Source organism: Vidua chalybeata, chromosome 29 (assembly GCF_026979565.1).
Source record: "Vidua chalybeata isolate OUT-0048 chromosome 29, bVidCha1 merged haplotype, whole genome shotgun sequence".
In the NCBI taxonomy this organism is placed as follows: domain Eukaryota; kingdom Metazoa; phylum Chordata; class Aves; order Passeriformes; family Viduidae; genus Vidua; species Vidua chalybeata.
This window is the reverse complement of record NC_071558.1, coordinates 1,845,029-1,860,904: the sequence shown is the minus strand read 5'-3', so window position 1 is coordinate 1,860,904 and position 15,876 is coordinate 1,845,029. Positions and strand designations below refer to the sequence as shown.

Here is a 15,876-nt window from a genome sequence, read left to right as displayed (position 1 = left end):
GGCCGCCATCTTGAGCCCGGGTGAGGCGGCGGCGGCGCCATCTTGAGTGAGGGCAGCGCCTGAGGGGGGGAACTTTGGCCGCGCTGCCGCCGGCGGGGAATGTGCGGGAATGGGGCGAGAAACGGGGAGAAAGTGGGGGGAAAAGGGGGTGTGGGGTGGGGGGAGGGCGGAGGTGCGGGGGGTTTGGGGATTTGGGGGCTGGGGATAGGTAGGGGGTGGCGGGGGGCGATTTAGGGGGTGTTTGGGGGGGTCTGGGGTAGTTCGGGGCATGTTTGGGGTAGTTTGGGGGGTCTGGGGTAGTTTTGGGGGTCTTTAGGGCAGTCTGAGGGGGTCTGGCAGCAGTTTTTGGGGGGCTGGGGTACTTTGGGATCAAAATTGAGGCAGCTCAGGGGGAGCTGAGGACATTTTGGGGGGGTCAGGGGGCAGTTTGGGGTCACAGCTGGGACATTTTGGGGATGTTTGGGGCAATTTTGGGGGTTCAGGGGCAGTCTGTGTGGGTTCCAGGTTCTCCCCCCAGCCGTATGACCCCTCCCCAATTTGGGGTGTCCCCCCCCCAGGCTGAGGGTGGCCCCCCGGGCCCTGCTGTGCTGCCCCCCGAGACCCTCGAGAGCCCCCCAGAGCGCCAGCACCGCGGGCAGGTACCGAGGGGGACCCCGAAAACCCCAGGGGGACCCCGAAACCCCTGTGAATAACCCCAAAAACCCCAGGGGGACCCCAAAAACCCCTGTGAATAACCCCAAAAACCCCATGGGGACCCCAAAACCCCCATGGGGACCCCAGATGCCCTGTGGAGAACCCCCAAAACCCCAGGGGGACCCCAAAAACCCCTGTGAATAACCCCAAAAACCCCATGGGGACCCCAAAACCCCCATGGGAACCCCAAAAACCCTGTGGAGAACCCCAAAAAACCCCAGGGGGACCCCAAAAACCCTGTGGAGAACCCCAAAAACGCTGTGGCCATGGCAGCACCCCCAGAGCCATCAGTGTCCCCAGACCCGTTGGTGTCCCCCTGTCCCTCCCAGTCCCTCATAGTGTCCCACAGCCGTGGCAGTGTCCCCCTGAGTGCCTCAGTGTCCCCTCCCTGCAGCCCTGCAGCCATGGCAGCGCCCCCAGACCCATTAGTGTCCCCAGCCCCGTCAGTGTCCCCAAGCCCATGGGTGTCCCCCTGAGTCCCTCACAGTGTCCCCAGCCCCATCAGTGTCCCCAAGCCCATGGGTGTCCCCCTGAGTCCCTCACAGTGTCCCCAGCCCCGTCAGTGTCCCCAGGCCTGTTGGTGTCCCCCTGTCCCTCACACGGCAGTGTCCCCAAGCCCGTTGGTGTCCCCAGAGCCATGGTTGTCCCTCTGTCCCTCACGGTGTCCCACAGCCCCGTCAGTGTCCCCAAGCCCATGGGTCCCTCACGGTGTCCCCTCCCCGCAGCCCCCTGGCCATGGCAGCGCCCCCAGCCCCAGCGGTGTCCCCCTGTCCCTCACATGGCAGTGTCCCCAAGCCCGTTGGTGTCCCCCTGTCCCTCACAGTGTCCCCAGCCCCGTCAGCGTCCCCAGCCCCATGGGTGTCCCCAGGCCCATGGGTGTCCCCAGCCCCATGGGTGTCCCCAGCCCCATGGGTGTCCCCCTGAGTCCCTCACAGTGTCCCCAGGCCCATTGGTGTCCCCAAGCCCATGGGTGTCCCCCTGAGTCCCTCACAGTGTCCCCAAGCCCATGGGTGTCCCCAGCCCCGTCAGTGTCCCCAAGCCCACTGGTGTCCCCCTGAGTCCCTCAGTGTCCCCTCCCCGCAGCCCCCCGGCCATGGCAGCGCCCCCAGCCCCGGCGGTGTCCCCGGAGCCCCCGGGGGGGCTGGTGGCGGTGGCACAGGTGACATCCACGGCGGACAAGGAGCACAACTGGCGGCAGTGCTCGGCGCTGGTGCGGCGCGCGGCGGCCGCGGGGGCCCGCGCCGTGTTCCTGCCCGAGGGCTTCGACTTCATCGGGGACGGTCCCCAGCACAGCCTGGCGCTGGCAGAGCCACTGCACGGGGACATCGTGGGGCGCTACCGCCAGCTGGCCAGGTACGGGACACCGGGGTGTCACCCTGTGTCACCAGAGTGTCACCCTGTGTCACCGGAGTGTCACTGTGCCACTGGGGGTGTCACTGTGCCACTGGGGGTGTCACCCTGTGTCACCGGGGGTGTCACTGTGTCACCAGAGTGTCACCCTGTGTCACCGGAGTGTCACTGTGTCACCGGAGTGTCACTGTGCCACTGGGGGTGTCACCCTGTGTCACCGGAGTGTCACTGTGTCACTGGGGGTGTCACCCTGTGTCACCAGAGTGTCACCCTGTGTCACCGGAGTGTCACTGTGTCACCAGAGTGTCACTGTGTCACCAGAGTGTCACTGTGTGTCCCCAAGGGATGTCACTGTGTCCCCAAGGGATGTCACTGTGTCACCGGGGGTGTCACTGTGTCACTGGAGTGTCACCCTGAGTCACTGGGGATGTCACTGTGTCACTGGGGGTGTCACCCTGTGTCACCGGAGTGTCACTGTGCCACTGGGGGTGTCACCCTGTGTCACTGGAGTGTCACCCTGTGTCACTGGGGGTGTCACCCTGTGTCACCAGGGGTGTCACTGTGTCCCATGGGGATGTCACTGTGTGTCACTGGGGATGTCACTGTGTCCCCAGGGGATGTCACTGTGTCACCGGAGTGTCACCCTGTGTCACAGGGGGTGTCACTGTGTCACTGGGGGTGTCACCCTGTGTCACAGGGGGTGTCACTGTGTCTATCCCCAGGGAGTGTCACTGTGTGTCCCCATGCCATGTCACTCGGTGTCCCCAGGGGATATCAGTGTGTGTCCCCAGGGAATGTCACTCTGTGTCCCCAGGGGATGTGGCCGTGTGTTCCCAAGGAGTGTCACTATGTGTGTCCCCAGGGAATGTCACTATGTGTGTCCCCATGCCACGTCACTCTGTGTCCCCATGCCATGTCACTCTGTGTCCCCAGGGAATGTGACGTGTGGCTCTCCCTCGGGGGCTTCCACGAGCGTGGCCAGGACTGGGACAGCACCGGCCGGATCTACAACTGTCACCTGCTGCTGGACAACTCGGGTGGGACACGGCCTTCCTGAGCCCTGTGCCACCCCTGTGCCACCCCTGTGCCACCCCGTGTCCCCTGGATCCCCAGTCCCTGTGTCCCCAGCATTCCCAACCCTCCAGATGTCCCTGTGTCCCCACGTGTCCCCACCATTCCTGCCTGGTGTCCCCAGGCGCGATGGTGGCCACGTACCGGGAGCATTCCCAATCCCTGTCTGTCCCCACTGTCCCTGGCTGTCCCCAGTGTCCCCAACCCCTGTGGTGGCTGTCCCCAACCCTGGTGGCTGTCCCCAGGCACGCTGCTGGCCGTGTACCTGCACCATTCCCAACCCCTGTCTGTCCTCATTGTCCCTGGCTGTCCCCACTGTCCCTGGCTGTCCCCAATTGTCCCTGACTGTCCTCAGTGTCCCCAACCCCCCATGGTGACTGTCCCCAGCCCCTTGGTGGCTGTCCCCAACCCCGGTGGCTGTCCCCAGGTGTGCTGGTGGCCGTGTACCTGCACCATTCCCAACCCCTGTCTGTCCTCATTGTCCCTGGCTGTCCCCAGTGTCCCCAACCCCCGTGGTGGCTGTCCCCAACCCCTGTGGTGGCTGTCCCCAACCCCTGTGGTGGCTGTCCCCAGGCGCGCTGGTGGGCACGTACTGGGAGCATTCCCAATCCCTGAATGTCCCCACTGTCCCTGGCTGTCCCCAGTGTCCCCAGCCCCTTTGGTGGCTGTCCCCAGCCCCTGTGGTGGCTGTCCCCAGGCACGCTGGTGGCCATGTATCTGCACCATTCCCAATCCCTGGCTGTCCCCAGTGTCCCCAGCCCCTGTGGTGGCTGTCCCCAACCCCTGTGGTGGCTGTCCCCAGCCCCTGTGGTGGCTGTCCCCAACCCCGGTGGCTGTCCCCAACCCCTGTGGTGGCTGTCCCCAGCCCCTGTGGTGGCTGTCCCCAACCCCGGTGGCTGTCCCCAGCCCCTGTGGTGGCTGTCCCCAGCCCCTGTGGTGGCTGTCCCCAACCCCTGTGGTGGCTGTCCCCAGGCACGCTGGTGGCCATGTATCTGCACCATTCCCAATCCCTGGCTGTCCCCAGTGTCCCCAGCCCCTGTGGTGGCTGTCCCCAGCCCCTGTGGTGGCTGTCCCCAACCCCGGTGGCTGTCCCCAACCCCTGTGGTGGCTGTCCCCAGGCGCGCTGGTGGCCATGTATCTGCACCATTCCCAATCCCTGGCTGTCCCCAGTGTCCCCAGCCCCTGTGGTGGCTGTCCCCAACCCCGGTGGCTGTCCCCAACCCCTGTGGTGGCTGTCCCCAACCCCGGTGGCTGTCCCCAACCCCTGTGGTGGCTGTCCCCAGCCCCTGTGGTGGCTGTCCCCAACCCCGGTGGCTGTCCCCAACCCCGGTGGCTGTCCCCAGCCCCTGTGGTGGCTGTCCCCAACCCCTGTGGTGGCTGTCCCCAGGCGCGCTGCTGGCCGCGTACCGCAAGCTGCACCTGTTTGACGCGGCGCTGCCGGGGGCGCCGGCGCTGTGCGAGAGCTCCTTCACCAACCCCGGCCGGGAGCTGCTGCCCCCCATCGACACCCCCGTGGGCAAGGTACGGCCCTGCCCGTGTCCCCTGCTGTCCCCTGCTGTCCCCTGCTGTCCCCTGCTGTCCCCTGCTGTCCCCTGCCTTCACTGATCCCTGGTATTCCCAAAAAAGCCTGGGGCTGGCCGTGTGCCCCAGAGCTAACCCCACCTCTGACCCCGCAGTGCCCAGGGGTGCCCTCGGCTGTCCCCAAGTGTCCCCAGGGTGTCCTTGGGTGTCCCCTGCCCTCAGTGACCCACGGTATTCCCAAAAACCAGCTGGGATTGGCCACGTGCTACGGGCTGTGGGTCCTGGAGCTGGCCCTGCCCTGATCCACAGGGATCCCCTGACCCCCCATGTCCCCAGGGCTGTCCCAGGGCTGTCCCCAGGGTGTCCCCAGCTGTCCCCAATGTCCCCTCACCCTGTCCCCCCAGCTGGGGCTGGCTGTGTGCTATGACCTGCGTTTCCCGGAGCTGGCCCAGGCCCTGCGTGGGGCCGGTGCCCAAATCCTGACCTTCCCCTCGGCCTTCACCGTCCCCACCGGAGCCGCGCACTGGGAGGTGAGGGGACAGCCCTGGGGGGGCTTGGGGACACCCATGGAGGGTTTGGGACACCCCTGGGGGGGCTTGGGGACACCCTGGGGGGGTTTGGGGACACCCTGGGGGAGCTTGGGGACACCCTGGGGGGGTTTGGGGACAGCCCTGGGGGGGCTTGGGGACACCCATGGAGGGTTTGGGACACCCCTGGGGGGGCTTGGGGACACCCATGGAGGGTTTGGGACACCCCTGGGGGGGCTTGGGGACACCCTGGGGGGGTTTGGGGACACCCATGGAGGGTTTGGGACACCCCTGGTGGGGCTTGGGGACACCCTGGGGGAGCTTGGGGACACCCATGGAGGCTTTGGGACACCCCTAGGGGGGCTTGGGGACACCTCTGGGGGTTTGGGGACACCCAAGAAGGGGATTGGGGACACCCCTAGGGGATTGGGGACACCTTGAGGGGAGTGGGGACACCCAGGGGGGCTTGGTGACATCACTGTCCCGCTCAGTGCTGTTGTGTGCCCGTGCCATCGAGTGTCCCCAGTGTCCATTGGGTGACACCGCTGTCACCTCAGTTGCTGCAGCGTGCCCGTGCCATCGAGTGCCCCCCATGTCCCCCTGGGTGACACCATTGTCCCCTCAAATGCTGCTGCATGCCCATGCCCCCCCTGTGCCCCCCGGGTGACACCGCTGTCCCCTCAGGTGCTGCTGCGTGCCCGTGCCCCTTGTGCCCCCCCTGTGCCCCCCGGGTGACACCGCTGTCCCCTCAGGTGCTGCTGCATGCCCATGCCCACCCTCTGCCCTCCTTGGTGACACCGCTGTCCCCTCAGGTGCTGCTGCATGCCCATGCCCACCCTGTGCCCCCCGGGTGACACCGCTGTCCCCTCAGGTGCTGCTGCGTGCCTGTGCCCCCTCTGCCCTCCTTGGTGACACTGCTGTCCCCTGGGTGACACCATTGTCCCCTCAAATGCTGCTGCATGCCCATGCCCACCCTGTGCCCCCCGGGTGACACTGCTGTCCCCTCAGGTGCTGCTGCGTGCCCGTGCCCCTTGTGCCCCCCATGTCCCCCCAGGTGACACCGCTGTCCCCTCAGGTGCTGCTGCGTGCCCGTGCCCCTTGTGCCCCCCATGTCCCCCCGGGTGACACCGCTGTCCCCTCAGGTGCTGCTGCGTGCCCATGCCCACCCTGTGCCCCCCGGGTGACACCGCTGTCCCCTCAGGTGCTGCTGCGTGCCCGTGCCATCGAGTGCCAGTGCTACGTGGTGGCCGCGGCTCAGACCGGCCGGCACAACGCCAGCCGGGCGTCCTTCGGCCACTCGCTGGTGGCCGATCCCTGGGGCACCGTGGTGGCCCAGTGCCACGAGGGGCCGGGGCTGTGCCTGGCCCAGATCGACCTGGGCTACCTGGAGCAGGTGCGCAGGGACCTGCCCGTGCACGGCCACCGCCGTGGGGACATCTACGGGGCCCTGCCGGGGACACCGGGGACACCGGGGACGTGACGGCGCCGGGCTGGGGCCGAATCTGCTCGGCTTGCACCAGAATGGAATGGCACAACATGTCCCCCTTTCTCTTTTTGGGAGTCCCAAATCTGCCCCTTTTGTCCCCAAAATGGAATGGCACAACGTGTCCCCCTTTCTCTTTTTGGGAGTCCCAAATCTGCCCCTTTTGTCCCCAAAATGCAATGGCACAACGTGTCCTCCTTTCTCTTTTTGGGAGCCCCAAATCTGCCCTTTTTGTCCCCAAAATGGAATGGCACAATGTGTCCCCCTTTCTCTTTTTGGGAGTCATAAATCTGCATCAATTCAGCCCCAAATCTGCCCTTTTTGTCCCCAAAATGGAATGGCACAACGTGTCCTCCTTTCTCTTTTTGGGAGCCCCAAATCTGCCCCTTTTGTCCCCAAAGTGAAATGGCACAATGTGTCCTCCTTTTCTCTTTTTAGAGGTCCCAAATGTGCTTGAATTGAGCCCTAAATCAGCCCCAAATCTGCCCTTTTGTCCCCAGAATGAAATCACAATGTGTCCTGCCTGCTCTCCTTTTGGGGTCCCCACTCTTTTTTGGGGTCCCGATTCAGCCCCAAATTTGCTCCAAATCTGCATCAATTTAGCCCAAAATTGAGCCTGAATCTGCCCCAGATCTGCTCTAATTTACACCAAATATGCTCCAAATCGACCTTTTTGTCCCCAACGTGAAACAGCACAACGTGTCCCCCTTCTTTTTTGGGGAGTCCCAAATCTGCTCTGAAACTGCCCCAAATCAACCCCAAATGTGCTTTGAATCAGCTCAGAATGTGCCCCAAAATCTGCCTCAATTCATTCCAAAATCTGCCTCAATTCAACCCCAAATCTGCCCCAATTCACCCCAAATTTGCACTGAATCAGCACTTTTGTCCCCAAAAGGGATTTCTGCTTTTTTTTGGGGGGGGGGGTTCCCCCTTTTTTGGGGGCTTCTTGGGGGGAGAGATTTCCTTCTATTGAAATTTGAAAAATATAAAGATCCCAGGAAATGACCCCAAAGTGTGGAGGAATTTTGGGATGGGAGGGAGTGGGGACAACCCTGAACCCTCCAAGTGCTGGGTGGGAATGGGGAGAAAACCAAGGAAAATGGGAAAAAACTCCATCCCTGTCAGATGGGAAATTTTTGGGGAGGAAAAACAAGGATCTGGGGCAGAAAATGGGAATTTTGGGGGAAATTGCCATTTGCTTTTTGTCGTTGCTTTTAATGGATATAAAAGAGGGAAAAAACAAGGGGGAAAAAACATGGAAAACACAAGGAGGAGGAATTTGATAAGGAAATTGAGGAATTCTGGAATATTCCACACCCCCAAATCCCAGCGTGTCCCTCAGGTTCTTAAAATGGGATTTTTACCCTTTTTTTGACCATTTTTAATGGATACAAAAGAGGAAAAAAATCACAGAAAACACAAAGAAGAATTGATGAGGAAAGTGAGGAATTCTGGAATGTTCCATCTTTCCAATGCTTCCCACACCTCAAATCCCCAGTTCTGAGTGCACCAATGGGATTTTTGCCTTTTTGCTGCTCTTTTTAATGGATTAAAAAAAGAACAGAAAACAGGGAAAAATCACGGAAAACACAGGGAAAATGGGAAATTGACAGGGAAAAACGAGGAATTCTGGAATATTCCATTATTCCAATGCCTCCCCCACACTTCAAATTCCCAATCCTCAGCGTGTTGCACCACGGGATTTTTGCCTTTTTGGCACTGTTTTAATGGATATGAAAGAACAGAAAATAGGGAAAAATCATGGAAAACACAGGAAGAGGGAGGAGTTTGACAGGAAAAAAAAGAGAGGAATTCGGGAATATTCCACACCCCCAATCCCCAAATCCCAGCACCAATGGGATTTTTGCCTTTTCATCACCGTTTTTTAATGGATACAAAAGAAAAAACGGGAGAGAAAACACAAGGAGAACCCATCAGGAACCCCAAAAAGCTCCAAATCCTGGAATATCCCAGACCTCCAAACCAGAATATTCCAGGGCTTCCCACACCTCAGATCCCCAATTCCGACTGCACCGCACTAACGGGGTTTTTGCCTTTTTCTTGACATTTTTAATGGATAAAAAAGAAAAGAAAATAGGGAGAAAACATGGAAAACACAAGGAGAAATTGACAGGGAAAAGTGAGAAATTCTGGAATATTCCACATCCCCAAATCCCAGCGTGTCGCACCAATGGGATTTTTGCCTTTTCATCACCGTTTTTTAATGGATACAAAAGAAAAAAACGGGAGAGAAAACACAAGGAGAACCCATCAGGAACCCCAAAAAGCTCCGAATCCCGGAATCCCCCACACCTCCAACCCTCCCCAAATCCATGAGCGGGCTCCGCACGGGCGGAAGAATCGGGGGGGGAAAAAAAAAAAAAAAAACCAGAAAATCCCAGGGGAAGGAAAAAAAAAAAAAAAAACAACTCAAAAAAAAAACCCCAGGGATGGATCCCTCAGGGAGCCGTGTGGAGCATCAAGTTCCTGAGGAGTTTCTGGCGGCCCAGCTCGTAATCCTCCTCGTCCACGTTGACCAGCAGCTTGATGGCCTCGTGGCCCACGGCCTGTTTGAGCGAGTCCGTGATGAAGACGCCCTTGAGGGCCTCCAGGAGGGAGCCGTTGATGTAATCCCGCCAGAAGGCGTCGAGGTAGGTGAGCTCCGAGAATTTGATGTCGCAGATGATGGAGCCCAAATCCCGGGATTTCAGGATGGTGTTGGCCTGGTTGAAGCGCTCGAACTGGCGCTCCAGAGGGTCCTGCTTGTTGGAGAAGACGTTGCCGTGCAGGGCGGAGTCGTGCTGGCAGTACTCGGCGCGCACGCGCAGGCGGATGTCTGGTTTTGGGGGGGGAAAAGGGGGATTAGGGGGGTTGGGATTGGGGGATGTGGGGTTTAGGGGTTTGGGATTGGGGGATGTGGGGTTTAGGATTAGAGAAATGTGGGGTTTAGGGGGTTTGGGATTAGGGGGATGTGGGGTTTAGGACTAGAGAAATGTGGGGTTTAGGGGGTTTGGGATTGGGGGGATGTGGGGTTTAGGATTAGAGAAATGTGGGGTTTAGGGGTTTGGGATTGGGGGATGTGGGGTTTAAGGGGTTTGGGATTGGGGGATGTGGGGTTTAAGGGGTTTGGGATTAGGGGGATGTGGGGTTTAGGGGGTTTGGGATTGGGGGATGTGGGGTTTAAGGGGTTTGGGATTAGGGGGATGTGGGGTTTAGGGGGTTTGGGATTGGGGGATGTGGGGTTTAGGGGGTTTGGGATTAGGGGGATGTGGGGTTTAGGACTAGAGAAATGTGGGGTTTAGGGGGTTTGGGATTGGGGGATGTGGGGTTTAGGGGGTTTGGGATTGGGGGATGTGGGGTTTAGGGGGTTTGGGGGAATGTAGGATTTAGGGGGTTTGGGACTGGGGAAATGTGGAGTTTAGGGGGTTTGGGATTGGAGGAATGTGGGGTGTAGGGGGTTTGGGGGAATGTGGGGTTTAGGGGGTTTGGGATTAGGGGATGTGGGGTTTAGGGGGTTTGGGATTAGGGGGATGTGGGGTTTAGGGGGTTTGGGATTGGGGGATGTGGGGTTTAGGATTAGAGAAATGTGGGGTTTAGGGGTTTGGGATTGGGGGATGTGGGGTTTAGGGGGTTTGGGATTGGGGGATGTGGGGTTTAGGATTAGAGAAATGTGGGGTTTAGGGGTTTGGGATTGGGGGAATGTGGGGTTTAGGGGGTTTGGGATTGGGGGAATGTGGGGTTTAGGGGGTTTGGGATTGGGGGATGTGGGGTTTAGGGGGTTTGGGATTGGGGAATGTGGGGTTTATGGGGTTTGGGAATGGGGGATGTGGGGTTTATGGGGTTTGGGATTGGGGGAATGTGGGGTTTAGGGGGTTTGGGAGTGGGGAAATGTGGGGTTTAGGGGGTTTGGGATTAGGGGGATGTGGGGTTTAGGGGGTTTGGGACTGGGGAAATGTGGGGTTTAGGGGGTTTGGGATTGGGGGATGTGGGGTTTAGGATTAGAGAAATGTGGGGTTTAGGGGTTTGGGATTAGGGGGATGTGGGGTTTAGGGGGTTTGGGAGTGGGGGATGTGGGGTTTAGGGGGTTTGGGATTAGGGGGATGTGGGGTTTAGGGGGTTTGGGACTGGGGAAATGTAGGGTTTAGGGGGTTTGGGATTGGGGGATGTGGGGTTTAAGGGGTTTGGGATTGGGGGATGTGGGGTTTAGGGGGTTTGGGACTGGGGAAATGTGGGGTTTAGGGGGTTTGGGACTGGGGAAATGTGGGGTTTAGGGGGTTTGGGACTGGGGAAATGTGGGGTTTAGGGGGTTTGGGAGTGGGGAAATGTGGGGTTTAGGGGGTTTGGGAGTGGGGCAATGTGGGGTTTAGGGGTTTGGGATTGGGGGATGTGGGGTTTAGGATTAGAGAAATGTGGGGTTTAGGGGTTCGGGATTGGGGGATGTGGGAAAGAGAGGTCCCATCCTGAGGTCCAGGGTTGATGGAGTTTGGGGGGGGATTTCCTCCTCACGGGGCTCCACCACTCAGTAATTGGCCCCCAAACCCCAAACACATTTCCCCTCTCAGGATGTCTCACAATTCCAGGGATTGCCCCAATTCCAGGAACCCCCCCCAATCCCAAACCCTCCCATCCCAACTCCCCGCCCAGTGAGTCCTGGATACCCCCAGTCCCAGTTCTTCCCCCAGTCGCATTCCCAGTCTCCCCCCTTCCCTCACCCCAGGTCTGTTTTTCTTTGGGATCCAATCCCCCCGATCCCGTGTCCCGCTCACCACAGGTCTGTTTCTCCTCGGGGATCCCAATCCCATATCCCCAATCCCATATCCCCCTCACTGCGGGTCTGTTTCTCCTTGGGGATCGCAACCCCAATCTCATATTCCCCATCCCAAATCCCACATTCCCAATCCCACATTCCCAATCCCGATCCGGTATCCCACTCACCACAGGTCTGTTCCTCCTTGGGGATCCCAATCCCGTGTTCCCAATCCCACATTCCCGATCCCGTATCCCCTCACCGCAGGTCTGTTTCTCCTTGGGATCCCAATCCCAAATTCCTGATCCCAATCCCACATTCCCGATCCCAATCCCCGATCCCACATTCCCAATCCCACATTCCCGGTCCCGTATCCCCTCACCCCAGGTCTGTTTTTCTTTGGGATCCAATCCCCCCGATCCCAATCCCGTGTCCCACTCACTGCAGGTCTGTTTCTCCTTAGGGATCCCAATCCCATATTCCCTATCCCGTATTCCCGATCCCACATTCCCGATCCCAATCCCCCATTCCCGATCCCACATTCCCGATCCCAATCCCCCATTCCCGATCCCACATTCCCGATCCCGTATCCCCTCACCGCAGGTCTGTTTCTCCTTGGGGATCCCAATCCCAATCCCACATTCCCGATCCCAATCCCCGATCCCACATTCCCGATCCCAATCCCACATTCCCAATCCCACATTCCCGGTCCCACATTCCCGATCCCAATCCCAATCCCGTATTCCCAATCCCCCATTCCCGATCCCACATTCCCGATCCCAATCCCCCATTCCCAATCCCCCATTCCCGATCCCACATTCCCGATCCCGTATCCCCTCACCGCAGGTCTGTTTCTCCTTGGGGTCGGGGGTCGCTGACTTCCTGCGTTTCCGTTGGCTCCCGAGGAGGCTCCGGGCCCGGCCCGGGCGCTTCGGGCCCAGCTGGGGCCCCCCCGGGGGGCAGCACAGGGACGGGTGGGGGGCAGGCACTGGGACACGGGGAAATGGGGTCAGCGACCCTAAATCCACCCAGGGAACCCCAAATCCAACCCCAGAGACCCCAAATCCATCCAGGGAACCCCAAATCCATCCGTCAGATCTGGGCACAATCCCCCAAACCCAGAGCCCTGAGAGGTTCCGGGGTTGGGAACTTTGGGATGACCCCAAATGGGGGGTGGTGACCCCAAAAGGAGTTGATAATCCCAATTTGGGCTGACGATCCCAAAAGAAGGTGATGACCCCAAAAGAGGGTGATGATCCCAAATGGGGGTGATGATCCCAAAGGAGGGCAATGACCCCAAAGGGGACAGTGACCCCAAAGCTGACAGTGACCCCAAAGGTGACAGCGACCCCAAAGCTGACAGTGACCCCAAAGGTGACAGTGACCCCAAAGGTGACAGCGACCCCAAAGGTGACAGTGACCCCAAAGGTGACAGTGACCCCAAAGCTGACAGTGGCCCCAGGGGTCCGTACCTGATTTGTGGGGGTGGCCGAGGCCGGGCGGGGCCCCCCCGGGCGCGCGGGGGGTGACGTAGCGGATGGACGTCTCCTCCAGGTACTTGTCCACCAGGTCTGGGCACACTGGGAACAGAAACGGGCACGGCATGGCACCGGGGTGGCACGGGAGTGGCACTGGGAATGGCACTGGGAATGGCACCGGGGTGGCATGGGAGTGGCACTGGGAATGGCACCGGGGTGGCATGGGAGTGGCACTGGGAATGGCACCGGGGTGGCACGGGAGTGGCACCGGGGTGGCACTGGAATGGCATTAGGAACAGCACCGGGGTGGCACGGGAGTGGCACTGGGAATGGCATTGGGAACGGCACCGGGGTGGCACGGGAGTGGCACTGGGATGGCACTGGAATGGCCCCGGGAATGGCACCGGGGTGGCACGGGAGTGGCACTGGGAATGGCACCGGGGTGGCACGGGAGTGGCACTGGGAATGGCATTGGGATGGCACTGGAATGGCCCCGGGAACGGCACCGGGGTGGCACGGGAGTGGCACTGGGAATGGCATTGGGATGGCACTGGAATGGCACCGGGGTGGCACGGGAGTGGCACTGGGAATGGCACCGGGGTGGCACTGGGAATGGCACCGGGGTGGCACTGGGAATGGCATTGGGAACGGCACCGGGGTGGCACGGGAGTGGCACTGGGAATGGCATTGGGATGGCACTGGAATGGCACTTGGAATGGCACCGGGGTGGCACGGGAGTGGCACCACGATGGCACTGGGAATGTCCCAGGATGGCACTGGGATGGCACCAGGAATGGCAGATGATGACGTGACCCCAATACCCCCATACACTCTGGCAGTGACCCCATATGTCACTATGGTGACTCCGTATATCGCGATATATCACGACATATCGCGCCAGGCACTCCCCAGGGCGCCGTCTCTTGAGGCTGACATGGGGCAGCAGCTCGTGGTCGTGATGGTGTGACCCCAATACCCCCATACACTGTGACAGTAACTCCATATATCGCAACAGTCACCCCGTATATCACGATATATCGCGATATATCACGACATGTCGCACTCAGCGGGGCGCCATCTCTTGAGCCTGACAGGGCAGCAGCTCGTGGTGGGTGATGATGTGGCCCCAATACCCTGATATTACCCCGTATATCATGACAGTGATCCCGTATATCGCGATACATCAGGACATATCGCACCAGGCACTCACCGGGGCGCCGTCTCTTGAGGCTGACGTGGGGCAGCAGCTCATGGTGGGTGATGGTGTGACCCCAATACTCCCATAGAGTGCAACAGTGATGCCATATATCGTGATATATCACGACATATCGCGCCAGGCACTCAGCGGGGCGCCGTCTCTTGAGGCTGACGTGGGGCAGCTGCTCGTGGCGGGTGATGACGTGACCCCAAAACCCCCATACACTGTGACAGTGACCCCATATATCACGACAGCGACCCCATTATCTCGCGATATATCGCGACATACAGCGCCAGGCACTCAGCGGGGCGCCGTCTCTTGAGGCTGACGTAGGGCAGCTGCTCGTGGCGGGTGATGACGTGACCCCAAAACCCCACACTGTGACAGTGACCCCGTATATCGTAACGGCGACCCCGTATATCACGACAGCGACCCCATTATCTCGCGACATATCGCGACATGCGGCGCCAGGCACTCACCGGGGCGCCGTCTCTTGAGGCTGACGTAGGGCAGCAGGTCGTGGCGGGTGATGATGCGCAGCAGCTGCAGCAGCTGCCGCAGGTTGCTCTCGTCGCAGCGGCCCTGGCGCTCCAGGGCCAGCAGGAAGTCGCGGCCGGAGCGGATGCGGCCGCGCTCGGCCTCGTCCAGCACGTCCACGAAGAGGAAGGAGAGCACGCGCACGTCGCGGTGCGTCAGCTGCGCGCCCACGATGTCGAACATGCGGTGCAGCGAGTACAGCCCCTGCTCGCGCTCGCCCGGCTCCTCGGGCCACGGCACCGAGCCCGCGCCGCCGCCGCCACCGGCACCGCCGCGCTTCCGGCCCGCCATGGGCACCTGGGGACACGGGGACAATGGGACACGGTGACAATGGGACACAGGTCAGTGGGACATGGGGACAATGGGACACGGGGACAATGGGACACGGTGACAATGGGACACAGGTCAGTGGGACAGGCCCTGCTCGCGCTCGCCCGGCTCCTCCGGCCACCGCTGCCACCACTGGCAGTGCCACTGCTCTTCTGGCCCGCCATGGGCACCTGGGGACACGGGGACAATGGGACACGGGGTCAGTGGGACATGGGGACAACAGGACACAGGTCAGTGGGACACGGGGACAATGGGACACAGGTCAGTGGGACACGGGGACAATGGGACACAGGTCAGTGGGACATGGGGACAATGGGACACGGGGACAATGGGACACGGTGACAATGGGACACAGGTCAGTGGGACAGGCCCTGCTCGCGCTCGCCCGGCTCCTCCGGCCACCAGTGCCACCACTGGCAGTGCCACTGCACTTCTGGCCCGCCATGGGCACCTGGGGACACACACAGGGACAATGGGACACAGGTCAGTGGGACACGGGGACAATGGGACACAGGTCAGTGGGACACAGGGACAATGGGACACAGGTCAGTGGGACATGGGGACAATGGGACACAGGGACAATGGGACACGGTGACAATGGGACACAGGTCAGTGGGACACAGGGACAATGGGACATGGGGACAATGGGACACAGGTCAGTGGGACATGGGGACAATGGGACACAGGTCAGTGGGACATGCTCTGCTTGCGCTCGCCCAGCTCCTCGGGCCACCAGTGCCACCACTGACCTTCCAGCCTGCCATGGGCACCTGGGGACACACACGGGGACAATGGGACACGGGGTCAGTGGGACACAGGGACAATGGGACACGGGGACAATGGGACACGGGGTCAGTGGGACACGGGGTTGGTACAGGCCACCACTGGCACTGCCACTGCTCTTCCGGCCTGCCATGGGCACCTGGGGACACGGGGACAAT

The 15,876-nt window shown here is 60.6% G+C and overlaps 2 protein-coding genes across 4 annotated transcripts in view; one reads left to right on the top strand and one right to left on the bottom strand.

The window, feature by feature from the left end:
• Positions 1-7: 7 nt before the first annotated feature.
• Positions 8-7,658, top strand: NIT1 (nitrilase 1). 3 transcript variants are annotated; one of them, XM_053967036.1, is made up of 7 exons: positions 8-46; positions 558-638; positions 1,777-2,046; positions 2,977-3,080; positions 4,502-4,635; positions 5,040-5,165; positions 6,364-7,658. In XM_053967036.1, the coding sequence occupies exons 3-7, from the start codon at positions 1,787-1,789 to the stop codon at positions 6,640-6,642; spliced, it is 903 nt and encodes a 300-aa protein (XP_053823011.1). In that variant the 5' UTR covers positions 8-46; positions 558-638; positions 1,777-1,786; the 3' UTR covers positions 6,643-7,658. The 3 variants fall into 3 exon arrangements, with proteins under 3 accessions (XP_053823011.1, XP_053823012.1, XP_053823010.1); XM_053967037.1 differs by having other exon boundaries at positions 1,761-2,046; XM_053967035.1 differs by having other exon boundaries at positions 23-101.
• A 187-nt stretch (positions 7,659-7,845) lies between these two features.
• The window catches only part of DEDD (death effector domain containing), a 12,690-nt gene continuing 4,659 nt past the window's right edge, over positions 7,846-15,876 (bottom strand). Inside the window, exons 2-5 of the mRNA XM_053967038.1 lie at positions 14,548-14,902; positions 12,865-12,972; positions 12,234-12,380; positions 7,846-9,481 (exon numbers count right to left, since the gene is read on the bottom strand). Coding sequence (XP_053823013.1) covers positions 9,105-9,481; positions 12,234-12,380; positions 12,865-12,972; positions 14,548-14,896 — 981 coding nt within the window. The 5' untranslated portion in view covers positions 14,897-14,902 and the 3' untranslated portion in view covers positions 7,846-9,104. The remainder of the gene's footprint in view (positions 9,482-12,233; positions 12,381-12,864; positions 12,973-14,547; positions 14,903-15,876) is intronic.

Coding starts and splice junctions, on each gene's coding strand:
- NIT1 (XM_053967035.1), top strand. Junction 2,047..2,976: donor CGCTACCGCCAGCTGGCCAG/GTACGGGACACC, acceptor CTGTGTCCCCAG/GGAATGTGACGTGTGGCTCT. Junction 4,636..5,039: donor TCGACACCCCCGTGGGCAAG/GTACGGCCCTGC, acceptor CTGTCCCCCCAG/CTGGGGCTGGCTGTGTGCTA.